General features: G+C 39.2%; 1 protein-coding gene and 1 pseudogene across 2 annotated transcripts in view; one reads left to right on the top strand and one right to left on the bottom strand.

The window, feature by feature from the left end:
- The window catches only part of Nek11 (NIMA related kinase 11), a 389,368-nt gene that overhangs the window by 94,754 nt on the left and 281,097 nt on the right, over positions 1–13,517 (top strand). For both annotated transcript variants that reach the window (XM_023706560.1, XM_023706562.1), the window contains exons 4-6: positions 4,054–4,172; positions 12,026–12,090; positions 13,010–13,136. In XM_023706560.1, coding sequence (XP_023562328.1) covers positions 4,054–4,172; positions 12,026–12,090; positions 13,010–13,136 — 311 coding nt within the window. The remainder of the gene's footprint in view (positions 1–4,053; positions 4,173–12,025; positions 12,091–13,009; positions 13,137–13,517) is intronic.
- Positions 8,674–9,821, bottom strand: LOC105743890 (annotated as a pseudogene).

The following is a 13,517-nucleotide window of genomic DNA, read 5'->3' as shown; positions in this document are numbered from 1 at the left end:
GATTTTTGCATCTGTATTCATGAGGGAGACTGGCCTGTAGTTCTCTTTTTCAGTTGTGTCTTTAATTGGTTTTGGTATTAATATAATACTTGCTTCCAGGAATGATTTTGGGAGGATTGCTTCCTTTTCAATTTCATTGAAGAGTTTGAGGAGTTTAGGAATTAAATCTTCTAGAAATTTCTTATAGAATTCAGGTGTGAATCCTTCAGGGACACGACTTTTCTTTTTCGGCAAGCTTTTTATTATACTTCATATTTCATTGGCTGTTATTGGGTTATTGAGAGTTGTTATATGTTTTTGATTCCGTTTTGGTAATTTGTACCTTTCCAGGAATCTGTCCATTTCATCTGTGTCTTTTATTCTGTGATCGTAAAGATTCTCAAAGTAGCTATTGATAACCTTGTGAATTTCCACTGGGTCTCTATTGATTACACCCTTTTCATTCCTTATTGCTTTATTTTGAACTTTTCTTTCTTCTTTTTGATGAGGTTAGCTAGGGGCTTATCAATTTAGTCTTTGAACGAACCAGCTTTTTGATTCGTTAATTCTTTGAATTGTTTTCTTCATCTCAATTGAATTAATTTCTGCTCTAATCTTTATGAGTTCTTCCCGTCTTTATGTTCTGGGTTTGGTTTGCTCTTCCTTTTCTAGATGTAAGAGGTGCAACATTGGGGTGTTTATTTCTTCCCTTTCTGTTTTCCTAATATGTGAGTTCACAGCTATGAATTTTCTTCTGAGAACTGCTTTCATCACGTCTCATAAATTCCAATACGTTGTGGTTGAAGTTTCATTGAATTGTAGATATTGTTGAATTTCTTATTTAATTTCATCTGTGACCCATTGATTGCTGAGTAGGTTGTTGTTTAATTTCCATGTATTTGGAGGGCGGTTTGTTTTCTTTTGTCCCTTATTTCTAGTTTCATTGTACTATGGTCAGATATAAGCATGGAATAATTTCTGTTTTCTTATATGTAGTTAAGCATGACTTATGGACTTATATGTGGTCTATTTTAATTTTTTTTTAATTTTTATTTATTTGAGAGAGAGAGAGAGAGAGGTGTGTGTGTGTGTGTGTGTGGCCAGCTCAGCCCACCAGGGGGCGGGGCTGGCTGGCATGTGGTGCTGGGGGATTGAACCGTGGTCCCTGATGCCTTGCCAAGCTTGTTCTAAGTAGGTGCTTTAGACCACTGAGCCATCTCTCCAGCCCCTATGTGGTCTATTTTAGAAAATGACTCATGTGCAGATGAAAAGAATGTGTATTCAGCTGTTTTTGGGTGGAACTTTATATGTCCACCAAATCCTTTTGTTCTAAGCTCTGGTTCAGTTCTGCCACTTCTTTGCTAATTTTTTGTCTGGTTGACCTATCTTTTGGATAAGGGGGTGTTAAGGTCTCCTGTTAAGATTGTGGTCTTGGATGTTAGATTTTTCATGTCCATTAAGGTTTGTCTTATGTAGTTAGGTGCTCCCATGTTTGGTGCATAGATATTTATGAGTATTACCTCTTCCTCTTGAATTTTTCCCATAACCAATAAATAATAGCCTTCTTTATTTCTTTTGATATTCTTGGTTTGAAGTTGAGACTGTCTAAGAACAAGATTGCTACCCCTGCTTTTTTCTGAGGTTCCGGGGCATGTAGTATTGTTTTCCATCCTTTGCCTTTAAGCCTATGAATGTCTTTATCAGTTAAGCGTGTGTTTTTTTTTTAAGTGTGTTTCTTGTATACAGCATATTGTTGAATTTTGTTTCCCAATCCCCTGTGCCAGTCTATTAATTGGTGAATTGAATCCATTTACATTGATGGTAAAATTGAGATGTGTTTACTTATGATTGACATGATATTTACCTGCTGTTGTTTACTCCTTTTTGTCCTGTGTTTGTTTGCCCTATTTAGTGGGTTCCTTCTGTTCTCATTCATGGAGTTCTGATTATTTTGGTCCCTCTCAAGAACATCTTTCAATAGTCTGTGTAGTGTTGGCTTTGTCATCATGAAAGTGTTTAGCTATTCTTTGTCTTGAAAGTATTTCACTTCTCCATCAAACTTGAAAGAGTTTTGCTGGGTATAGTAGTCTGGGTTGGAACTTGTTTCCATGGAAGACTTGAAGTACTGTGCTCCATGCTCTTCTTGCCTTCATGGTTTGTGAAGAGAAGTTGGCTGTAATTCTGATGGGTTTTCTCTTGAATGTGATCTGCTTCTTTTGTCTAGTGGCTTTCAGTATATTATTCTTGTGCTGGATTTCTGGGATCTTGACTGTTGTATGTCTTAGTGTGTTTTTAATTGGGTTGAGGTTACTTGGTGTTCTCTATGCTTCAGTTACCTGAATGTCAGTTTGTTTCCTCATATTTGGAAAGTTTTCTGCTATTACTTCTGCCCATGTTCTTTTTATATCATTTGTATTGACTCCATTTTTCTCATTGATGCCTATTATTTTCACATTGTTCATCTTTCCATCGTCTTACAGGTGATGGATTATTTTTTCCTGCATCCTAGTTGTTTTTAAGAGATCCTTTCTTACCTTTTCACTAGCTGCACCAGCATTTTTAAGATTTGAAACTCTGTCTTCACTTAAATGGTTTTGCAGGCTTGTTATTGAGATTTTAAGTTCCTCTATATCTCTTTGACTTTGCTTCATGTGATCTATTTCTTTCCTGTATTGCTCATTCAAGGAATCCATCATATTTCTAATCTCCTCTATTTTTTTTTTATCAATGTCTTCTTTAGGAGCAGTTATTAAATCTTTTACTGTAGAGTTTTTTTCAGATTGGGTATCCTCCATATGTTTCTGTATTTGATTCTTTACTTCAGATGGTATGAATTCAAAGATTTCTTTTTTTATTTCAGGAATTAATTCTGCTCTGAGTTCCTCTTTACCTTTCTGCTATTGTTTCTTTACTTGTGACACTATTAATTTATATATTTCAGCTAAGCTAGTGTCTTCTCCATTTGTTCTGGGCATTGGGTTTCCCCCTTATGTTTCTGTATTAGATTCTTTATTTTAGATTCTATGAATTCAGAGACTTCTTTTTTCTTTTCAGGAATTAATTCTGCTCTGAGTTCCTCTATAACTTTCTGCTGTTGTTTCTTTACTTCCGATGCTGTTAATTCATTCATTTCAGCTGAGCTAGTGTCCTCTGCACTTGTTATGGGTGGGCTCAAGGCCTGAGTTTGCATTTTGCTCCTTGTCTTTGTCATTTTGTATAGCACTGACCTCTGACCTTTGGTGTGGAGCTTTGGTGCAGTTATAACCTTAGCACCTACTGAAATTTGGGTGCAGATCTATTAAGTTTGAGTTTATCCAGTTATGCCCTGTCTGGGTCTAGCTGTTGTGTTCAGCTACTTCCTGCTGCAGCCCTTGGAAGTGAACCTGTTGTGCCCCTCTGTTGTGCCCCTGGACCAGGGAGCACAGGTGAGCGCAGAAGCTCTCCCACACACTAGCTGGGCCTGGGCTTGGGCTGAATCTGGGGGTCCCTAGAGAGTCTCAGAAGTTTTTACTCACTTGATGTGCTTGAGGGTGGGTGATCCGGAGGGTTGCAGTGGTCCCAAAGGCGTGGTAGAGGGTCTCACTCATGTGGGTGCCTGAGTTTTGGTCTGGAGGGATCCTGTGGGCACAGGGAAGCTGGAAGCTCTCCTACATGCTCGCTGGGCCTGGGCTGGGTTGCATCTGGGGGTCCCGAGAGATTCACAGAAGTTCTCTCCAAATTAACTTCTTATGGCAGTTTTACATTATCTTGGCTGGTGCTTGAAGAATGAAGTTTCCATCATTTCCGGAATGTGACCTACAGCTGCTGGCAACTATGTTAGTGTTAATTTGAGTTTTTAGAGGTCATGGTTGAGGCCTACTTGAAAAGAAGGCTCAGAGAGGTCTGGCTAAAGTTTAACTGAGGAAAGACTCTTTCATCAGTGATAGTTACAGAGTGCTATAACCCTTCCTTTGACTTTTTTTCCCACTTTCTTGGAATAAACACTGACTTGCTATGTGTTAACTATTGTTAAGAGAGCTTGATTTTAAAACCTTAATTGAATAAAATATGAAAGATTATGCTATCTCATTTCAGGGCCGTGATCTGGATTATAAAATTCAAGAATATAAAGAAGCTGGGAAAATCTTTACAGAAAATCAAATAATAGAGTGGTTTATCCAGCTGTTGCTAGGAGTTGACTACATGCATGAAAGGTACATTCATTTGCTATTTGAGACAGGGCATATTTTTAACAGTCATATCTGAATTTGAAACATGATTTTTGGGTCAATTTGAAATCAAACAAATTTGACAGTTGTATAGCTATAGTTATATATCGATAACTTATACATCATTTTTTCTTGAGGAAGTACTTACAGTATTATATCCAGAGAATTACTTGCATAATTTTTCAGTTATTTTAAAAATCAAATTGCCTCTGAATATGACAGAAATTTGTATTGAATGTAATCCCTTACATGTGATCATCTCCTATGAATGACAATGATTTTCTAATCACTTTAACAGGCCATGAATTTATTTTGTCTTATATATCAGGCTTAATAATACTGTAAATATCTTAGTGTTCCACAAACAAGTTGTGTGGTCACCTTGGAATATGTCAGTGCATAATTAGCTGGCTTCACATCCGAAGATGAGTGAAATAATTGAGGTGGAAGATATTCTTTGGCATCACAGAGATAAATTTTCAGGCAAAAAGTCAATTTTGATGTAAAAATATCTATTAAAATAAGGTCAAGGAATGTTTTACGAGTTTTAGTTTTAGATGATTTTTGTTTGTAATCTCTGCCTCAACAATGTATTTTAAAACTTTTTATGATTTTTCTATGAGTCAACAAGAAGATGCTTTAGATGTTAAATGTTTCATAGACCTATAAAATGATAAGCATACAGTTGAAATAATAAACCGTCATGAAGGAAGTAATTCATACCTTGAGAATAGACATTACAAAGGGTGATAATCTTCTTGAACAAAATGATAATTTAACATTGGTGGTATAGTGGTGAGCAAAGCTGCCTTCCAAAATGATAATTTATAGGGGACAACAATGTTTGTCTACCCATGGATATCACATTACTTAAATACATCATCTGTGATTTCTGATAGCATAAAAAATATTCAGGTTATCCATTAATTCATCATGTGTGTTCCGAAACACATGCTAGATGATACAGATAGCTACTGGAATGAGACCAACTTATCATAAGAGAAAGTGATGAAGGAATATCAAGTAATCTTTTAATAAATTACCCACAGCTGCTGATTGTAAGGCTTCCCTGTAGATAACATTATGTTAGGATTTCTTTTATTTTGTTTGCTACTTTCTGGAATACTGTCAACTTATTATATAAGGAATATATGAAGAATAAATATATGAAGAATTAATATACAAATAAATGAATAAATATATAAGGAAAACAACTCAGAAATGCATGAAGTTGCCAATGGTGGTGTTCTGTGCCCAAAATATGAAACTGAAATTTGGTTAAGAACCCAAATATTTTTGATGTTATTGACACTACTAAGTGATTGTTAAAGTCAATGAATTGAAAATAATCTTCAAAAGGAAGATTTTTATTTTTTAAAAAATCCTTTAATATTCAATGAAAATTATTAAATGGTATTACATATTTGGATATTTGTGGATTTGTGTATCTGAAATACACCCTTCATGATTTAGGTAACAAATGATAGTACCTCTTATTTATTGTTATTATAATCAATTATTATAGTTTATATATAGATAGTAAAATATCAGTTTTACATTTAGATTCATTCATTTATTCACTAGATATTAATAGATCAACAAATCAGTGTTAACCTCAGAGCACTAGCAGAGATAACTCATAGTCATACTGCTATAAAGCATAGTAAATGTATAAAAAACAGTCTCTCTACTTCCTTGGATAAGTTGTTCTACCCCTCCTAGTCTTTGTCTTCTTGACTATAAAATAGGTTCTCCCTGGTTACATTATACAGGTATATACAATATGCATTGAGATATTATAATTCAATATAATCATAAAAATAAGAATAGGAAATAGCCATCAGACAAGTTAAAAGATCTCTGAAAATGACAAATATAGGCAATAATGAAAAGCAGTTGGAATTTTATTGCATTGTTTATAGGATGTATGTATATTTTTATAATCACTTTTGAAAAATAGTATGCACTAAGCAAAACATACAGATACACAATGACTCAGTGATTCTCTTACTGAGAGTACAAATGTATGCTAATTAATAACAGATACATAAGAGTGTGAAAGTGTCTACATATACCTTAACTGGACTAGTCAATAAACTACAAAGTCTTCAACTACTGCAGAATGGTTAAATGTGAGCTAGTTATGCAATAGAGTGCAGTATTAGCCTGTAATGAAACAGGAACATACAACTGGATATGCATGATTTCACTGAATCTCCAAGATACAGTGCTGGATGAAAGAAGCCACATACAAAGGAGAGCATACTGTGGAATGACTATTTATATGAAGTTAAAAACTAGTCTATGATGAGTTAAAATAGAGATTACTCCTGAAGAGGAGTTTTGACCCAAAGGGAAATATGAAAGAAAACTTGTGAAACATTAGTAATATTTTATGTTTAGACTGGGGTGGAAGGTTACAAGGGAGATATATGAGAGAAAATTCATCATGCTTAAGATTTATGCACTTTAGTGGAAGTTGTACACTAAAAATAAAGTGATAAGTCTCAAGACAAGTATGGTTTAGGCTTTTAGGAAATCAGATAAGAGACAATTCCATTTGGGATAATCAAGGAAGGCTTCATGGAAAAAATGGCATGGCCCAAGGTCAGAGTATGAAAAATTCGTCAAGTTTTTTCCATGTTTGGAGAATGGAGTGCAAAAAGGCATAGGGCTATGGAAAAGGGAGACTTTTAGAGTGATAGTAGATGGTTCAGTGGGGACAACTCTCGAGTCATATGAATAAGTAAATTATGGTCAAAGGTAGTTGCGATCAAGAGGGTTTATTTTGTGGCGTAGACATGGGTTATCACGGGGCCTTCTGAGTGGAGCTGTATAATGGGAGATTGCTTCTATAAGATTAATAAGAAAGGAACTTTGGCTATTCATCAAAAATCTTTCACAGTATCCATGCAGGAGGGGATGGGACCTGAGCTGAGGCAGAGAACAGGTAGGAAGTGAGGTCAAATTGGGCCTGAAGACTTCAAAGGACTGGGCTTGAAATCGCTATGCACGATGTGCTAGAAGGGCAGAAGTGAGCCTGTGGCTTTGTGCCTGTGTGAGTGAGAAGTTAGACAGGTTTAAGACGATGGTGCTGAGTTCACTTGTGACTATGATAGGTTGAGTGAGGAGAGAGAATGAGGGGACAAAGAGAGAAGCGGGTGGTGAGGAAGTTCGAAGTTCGAAGTGAGGAGCTAGATCTTGGGGAACATCAGGGCTGGCTTTGTTTTGGTTTGTCCAGTGTTAGCAATCCCTGAATAAGACTGCCATATATATAATTTCAAAGATGATCTCAAAAGCAGAAGCCATACGTGGGAAGAGTGAGACAGAAGGGAGGAGAGCTGAGCAGGGGCCTTGCTGAGCTGACGGCTGCTGTAACTCCCTCTCCAGAATGATTTTTATTTTTATTTTTTGAAATAGTTAAGAGACTTTATTTTACTAGCTATAATTACAGTGCTTGTCAAAATGAAAACCGAAAACAAGTATACAAAACGTGTACTGAAAGCAGTAAGAGGTTCCACAACACCAAATAAACCAGTTCTGAAGTTTCCCAAGGTACATTTAACAGCTCCAGCTTCTTCAGTGTTTATCAAAATATAAAAGAAAGAAGTAGAGGTAATTTTTTCTGATGGCAAATCGGACCCTTGCAGGCTGAGGGAGGAAGCTACTTCACACATGGAGGTGGGGGTGCTCTGGGACTGTGGTCTGGAGTGGACCAACCGACCCAGTTTGCACGCGCTCCTGCTGGTGAGACCCAGACTCTGACCAACACAAGCCCCGAGTGGGCACTAGGAATAGGCTGCCACTCCAGCTGCACGCTGACCGAGGGGGAGGGTGGGCCCTGTACCCCTCCTAACCCTCCCCACTACCCCGAGGTGACCATGTGAGCATGAGTACAAGCACAATGCTATGGAATGCAGGTGACCCGAAGACAGGCGGGCCACAGGGTCTCGACTGTGACCATGCAGTGGATGGCATTTGTTCGTCACATCTCTGGAGTTCCCTGAGGAACAGCTGATCTGATGATCAGGCCGAACTGCACTAGGAATAGTCTCCCTTCTGTGTGTTCAAGTGTTCTCTTCACCTTGTAATTTTTAATTATTTTTAAAAAATGCACTGAGTTTGGGTTATACACTAACCACCAAATGGATCCTGACACCAATCTACAGCTCAGTGGCTCCTGGAGGCCAGGTGCCTATGCACCCAAATCCCTTCTCAGGACTAACAGTGAGTTGATTTTCTTTACAATAAAAAAGCTGAGTAATATTGCATAGGAGTACCAGAAACTGCTTCAGTGGAAACAGAAACTATTTACATTAAATAAAAACCTGGCTGCAGGCTGCGTCTACACGTGTGCAGCACGATGCGTGCACACTGTGACCAACCCATGGAGACAGCTTCTGGCACTCAGGACCACAGAGTCGCAACGTTTGCCACATGAGAGGAAAGCAGAGGGCAGAGGAGGAGGAAGTGAAGGGAAGGGGGTTCTGGTTCACTTCTGGTTCTGGAGCTGATTGGAGAGCCAGTCCAGTCCTTCATAGAGCCCGTCCCCACTGATGGCATGGGTGGCCTGAATGTACCAGTTCCTGTGGCGTAGAGAGTGCAGCCCCAGCTTGTCTGTGATTTCAGCTGCATTCATGGCATTGGGGAGGTCCTGCTTGTTGGCAAACACGAGGAGGATGGTGTCCCTGAGCTCGTCCTCAGCCAGCATCCTCATGAGCTCCTCACGGGCCTCATTCACACGCTCTCTGTCATTGCCGTCCACCACAAAGACCAAGCCTTGGGTGTTCTGGAAATAGTGGCGCCACAGTGGTCGACTCTTGTCCTGACCACCCACATCCCACATGGTGAAGCTGATGTTCTTCTCTTCAACCATCTCCACATTGAAACCTATGGTAGGCATGGTGGTCACAATTTCACCAAGCTTCAGTTTATAAAGAATTGTCGTCTTTCCGACAGCATCCAAGCCCACCATGAGAATGTGCATTTCTTTTTTCCAGAATGATTTTTAAATAGAGTCAGATGGTAAATTTTTCTGGGGTATAAATATATCATCTAATTTTTCTTCCTTTTAGTTTTTAATATTCAGTTGAGTATAGGTCTAGGACATGTTTCCTTTAAAATATAAACTTACCTATTTTAGAATTAGTTTAAATGTATAAGAATGATTTTTTTTTAAATTTTTTTTATTTATTTGAGAGAGAGAGAGAGAGAGAGAGAGAGAGAGAGAGAGAGTGTGGTGGGTGTGTGTGGCCAGCTCAGCCCACCAGGGGGCGGGGCTGGCTGGCATGTGGTGCTGGGGGATTGAACCGTGGTCCCCGATGCCTTGCTAAGCTTGTTCTAAGTAGGTGCTTTAGACCACTGAGCCATCTCTCCAGCCCAAGAATGATTTTTTTAAAACATGCAGCAAGAACACTTTTAAATGATGATGTTGAAAGTCAAGAACATTCAGTCCACTGCCAGCCACCTCAGGGATGTAGCACCTCCGCTCATTCCTACTGAAAGAAGCCATGCTGTGGAAGCAGAACCCCTCTGCCATTTCTTCCTCGCGTTGCACGTGCTCTGAGGGGTTAGCTGCAATTCTACTCCACGTAGCTTCTCATCTGTCACCCAAAAGGAAAGCGTAATGCTCATCTGGAATTTGCCTCTCTCATGCCAGGGACAAAGGCAAGAGTGAATTGGGGCAACATTCCATAGCTGCTAGGCTGCTACTCAGACTTGACAGGCATGCTGTCTGTTTCTGCGCCCTGACCGGAGGAAGTCAGATGAGCAGCATCAGCGGCAGAGGGCTGGGAGTGGCGAGCAAGGCACAGGAGGGCTGAATACTTGGGAACAAGAATGCAGCCTCCCACAGGGCTTCACACAGCTTTGAATTTGAATGACAACTAGCAAAAACATCTAGCTACATTACAAAGCATTATTGCAGCTTTTTCACCTCTGATCTAAATAGTATATATTAAAGTTTATTTTGAAGATATATATGAATTATGTGAAGAGGTTAGATTTGGTTCTTCTGTTGAAAGTACCTTGTGGAATTATTTTAATTCATGTAATAGTCAATTTTATGTGGCACCCTGAGTGGGCTTCTGCATTAGTCTCTGAGGATGTTTCTCAGTGAGCTTAGTTTTTTTTTTTTGTTTTGTTTTGGTTTTGATTTTTGGTACTGGAGCTTGAACTTGTGCTTGCCAGGCAGGCACTTATGCTAATGAGCTATTTCTCCAGCCCTGGGTGAGATCAGTATTGCATCAAGCATTAGTATTGCATCAATGAGATTAGTATTGTATCAATTAGTATATGCATCATTAAAAGAGTCCCCTTCTTGGGCCTGGGCGATAGCCCAGTGGCAAAAGCACCTGCCTCACAAGCACGAGGTCCAGAGTTTGATCCTTTGGACTACATCAAGGTTCTATCCTTTGATCCTTCTTGATGTGGGTAGTGTCATCATTTCACTGATGCCCCCAACAGGACAGAAGGTAAAGGAAGAAGGAATTTGCCTCTTTTTCCTGCTTTGCTACTTGAACAGGGGCGTCTCCTTTTTTCCTCTCTTGTCCTTGGATAGTGATTGACATATCTACTCTCCTGCTTCTCAGACTTTCAGACTCAGACTGAATTACACCACTGGCTTTCCTGGGCCTCCAGCTTGCAGACAGCAGAATGTGGGGCTTCTCAGTCTGCATAAATGCATGAGTCAGTTCTTAGTAATAAATTGTGTAGTGGTTTTGCTTCCTTGGAGAACCCAAACTAGTGAATTATAATGGCAGAGGAAAACAAAAGGAAGGAGGTTATAGAAGAAAGGAAGATTTTGCTCACTCATTTGCCTTCTGTCTACATATATTTTAATTTGGTTTATTTATTCTTTTGAAATAATTTAAATCCACAGCATATGACACAAATACATGAATAATGCTGTTAAAAGCTGAGAATATTCACAGTTCACTGAAAGTTATCTTGAGAATGTTGTACAAACTTTTGTTGAAAAGGTAAGGAGTTTATTAGCTTTGTTTCCTTAAGCTGAAGGTCAGAGCAGCCTCTCTATAGTGACTCTTCTTCTGGTGGGCTTGAAGTGCGGATTTCCATGCTTTCCCACTGGGGGAAGCAGCAGGCTCTGCCCTTCCCTCATGGGTCTCCCTCAGCACTTTGCCATCCACACATCTCCTAGCAGGGTTGGTGAGGTGTGTTAGAGTGAATGCAAAAGTTTGTGAAGGGTGGCATGAAAAATTCACTTTTAAGGGGACAAGGCCCTAGCCACCTCCTCACTTATTTAGGGCGCTCATGTCAAAACGCAGATGGGAAAATCAGGCAGGTGCTTCAGATGATGTAATCTAGCCTATTGTGACAGTTAAAGTAAATCCCCTTTACCCAACTACATATGCTTCTCTCTCTTTTTTTTATTTTTCATTTATGTATTTGGTACAGAGTTTCACTATGCAGCCTAGACTCGTAGTGATCCTCCTATTTTCAGCCTCCCCAGCTCTGGGATTACAGTGTGCGCTACCACACCTGGACTGGGTCAATGGCTCAGCATGTCCTAATAGTGGGGCTGGTGCAGCATGCAGGACCAGGGGTGGAACTCGGGTCCCTGTGCTTGCCAAAGCAAGTGCTTAGTCTGCTGAGCTATCTTGCCGGCCCTGCTCCTCTTTTTAAAACATTTATTTTACAAAAGCTCTTATTTCCCTAGGGAAATTAGAAAATAGCTATGACTTTGTAGTTTTTAAGCATTGAAAGCTATACATGTAGGAACTACTTTATGTATAACCACATGTGGTATATGATTTAAACATGAAATTAAAAATTTTCTGTCTTGCATGAAACTGAATGTCCTTTCTTGCCTTTTATAGAAGGATACTTCATCGAGACTTGAAATCAAAGAATATATTTCTGAAAAATAATCTGCTTAAAATTGGTAAGTTTTTAAAAAATATATACCCAAAAACATGAGGCAGTATATTCTAGATGTATATCAATTTGAAGTACATGGAAATGTTTGAGCATTTTTTTTTTAATTTTCAAAGTTTTGTTTTTATGTGGATGGGCCGATAAAATCCAGTTGCTTTGTTACTGATTAGCTGATATAAATTAAGATATAGAACATTTATAATACACTTGCTTAACAAATCTTTAAATTGCCGCTCCATATCAGGCACTCTGCAGATTGTTACATTTTTTTTTTTTTTTTTTTTGGTTTTACTGGTTTGATTAATTACTGTAGGTTTCTACTTTTTTTAATTGCAAGCAATAAGTATTTCTTATAGATAATTAAAATGCTGGTCTAATGGTATTATTAACTTTTGGTTCTTCTGCACAGAACTTCCACTTGTGTTTACTGCATTGTCTAAGAGCCATGTAGATGTTCTCAGGAAGCAAAAGAATTAAAACATGCAGCAAATTAGGCAGGAATAGAGAAGCCAGGGGACTCACTTTGCTTTAGTCATTCTCATCTGTAGTTTCAAGTCTTCTAAAAAATTTTTATTTTATTGTAAGTTAAGAACAGGATTTTATCCCCATTGGATAAAATTATATATCATCACATTCTGTCCTTTCCTAATCACTCCATTTGCTATTTTTTTGAACTTCAAATAGCTTTTTATATCATTACCTAGTTCTCTATAATTCTATAAGTAAATAATTTTAAATTATATATACATTCTCTTCCCTGGTTCAAAGCTTATTTGTGTAATTTAAAGTATCATTTTTCCTCCCCCTTATAATGATATGATGCACTGCATAGTGAAATAATCAAATTAGACATGTATTCACCCATTAATTTCCAGTGCTGAATTTTTTTTTAAAAAGTATTCATAAAGATTCATTATTATTTCAAGGGGATTTTGGAGTTTCTCGCCTCTTAATGGGATCCTGCGACCTGGCCACAACTTTAACTGGAACTCCCCACTATATGAGTCCCGAGGCTCTTAAACACCAAGGCTATGACACAAAATCGGACATTTGGTGAGTGGGCAGTGGGCTGTGGGCTGTGGGGTAGTGAACTGTGGGCAGTGGGCCATGGGGTAGTGAGCTGTGGGCCGTGGGCTGTGGGGTAGTGAGCTGTGGGCTGTGGGCCGTGGGGTAGTGAGCTGTGGGCAGTGGGCCGTGGGGTAGTGAGCTGTGGGCCGTGGGGTAGTGAGCTGTGGGCCATGGGCTGTGGGGTAGTGAGCTGTGGGCCATGGGCCGTGGGGTAGTGAGCTGTGGGCCGTGGGGTAGTGAGCTGTAGGCCGTGGGCCGAGGGGTAGTGAGCTGTGGGCTGTGGGCCGTGGGGTAGTGAGCTGTGGGCCGTGGGCCGTGGGGTAGTGAGCTGTGGGCTGTGGGCCGTGGGGTAGTGAGCTGTGGGCC

Source organism: Octodon degus, unplaced genomic scaffold, assembly GCF_000260255.1.
Source record: "Octodon degus isolate 3935 unplaced genomic scaffold, OctDeg1.0 scaffold00008, whole genome shotgun sequence".
Lineage (NCBI taxonomy): Eukaryota > Metazoa > Chordata > Mammalia > Rodentia > Octodontidae > Octodon > Octodon degus.
Note: the sequence above shows the minus strand (reverse complement) of the source record. Positions and strands in the feature narration are given on the sequence as shown.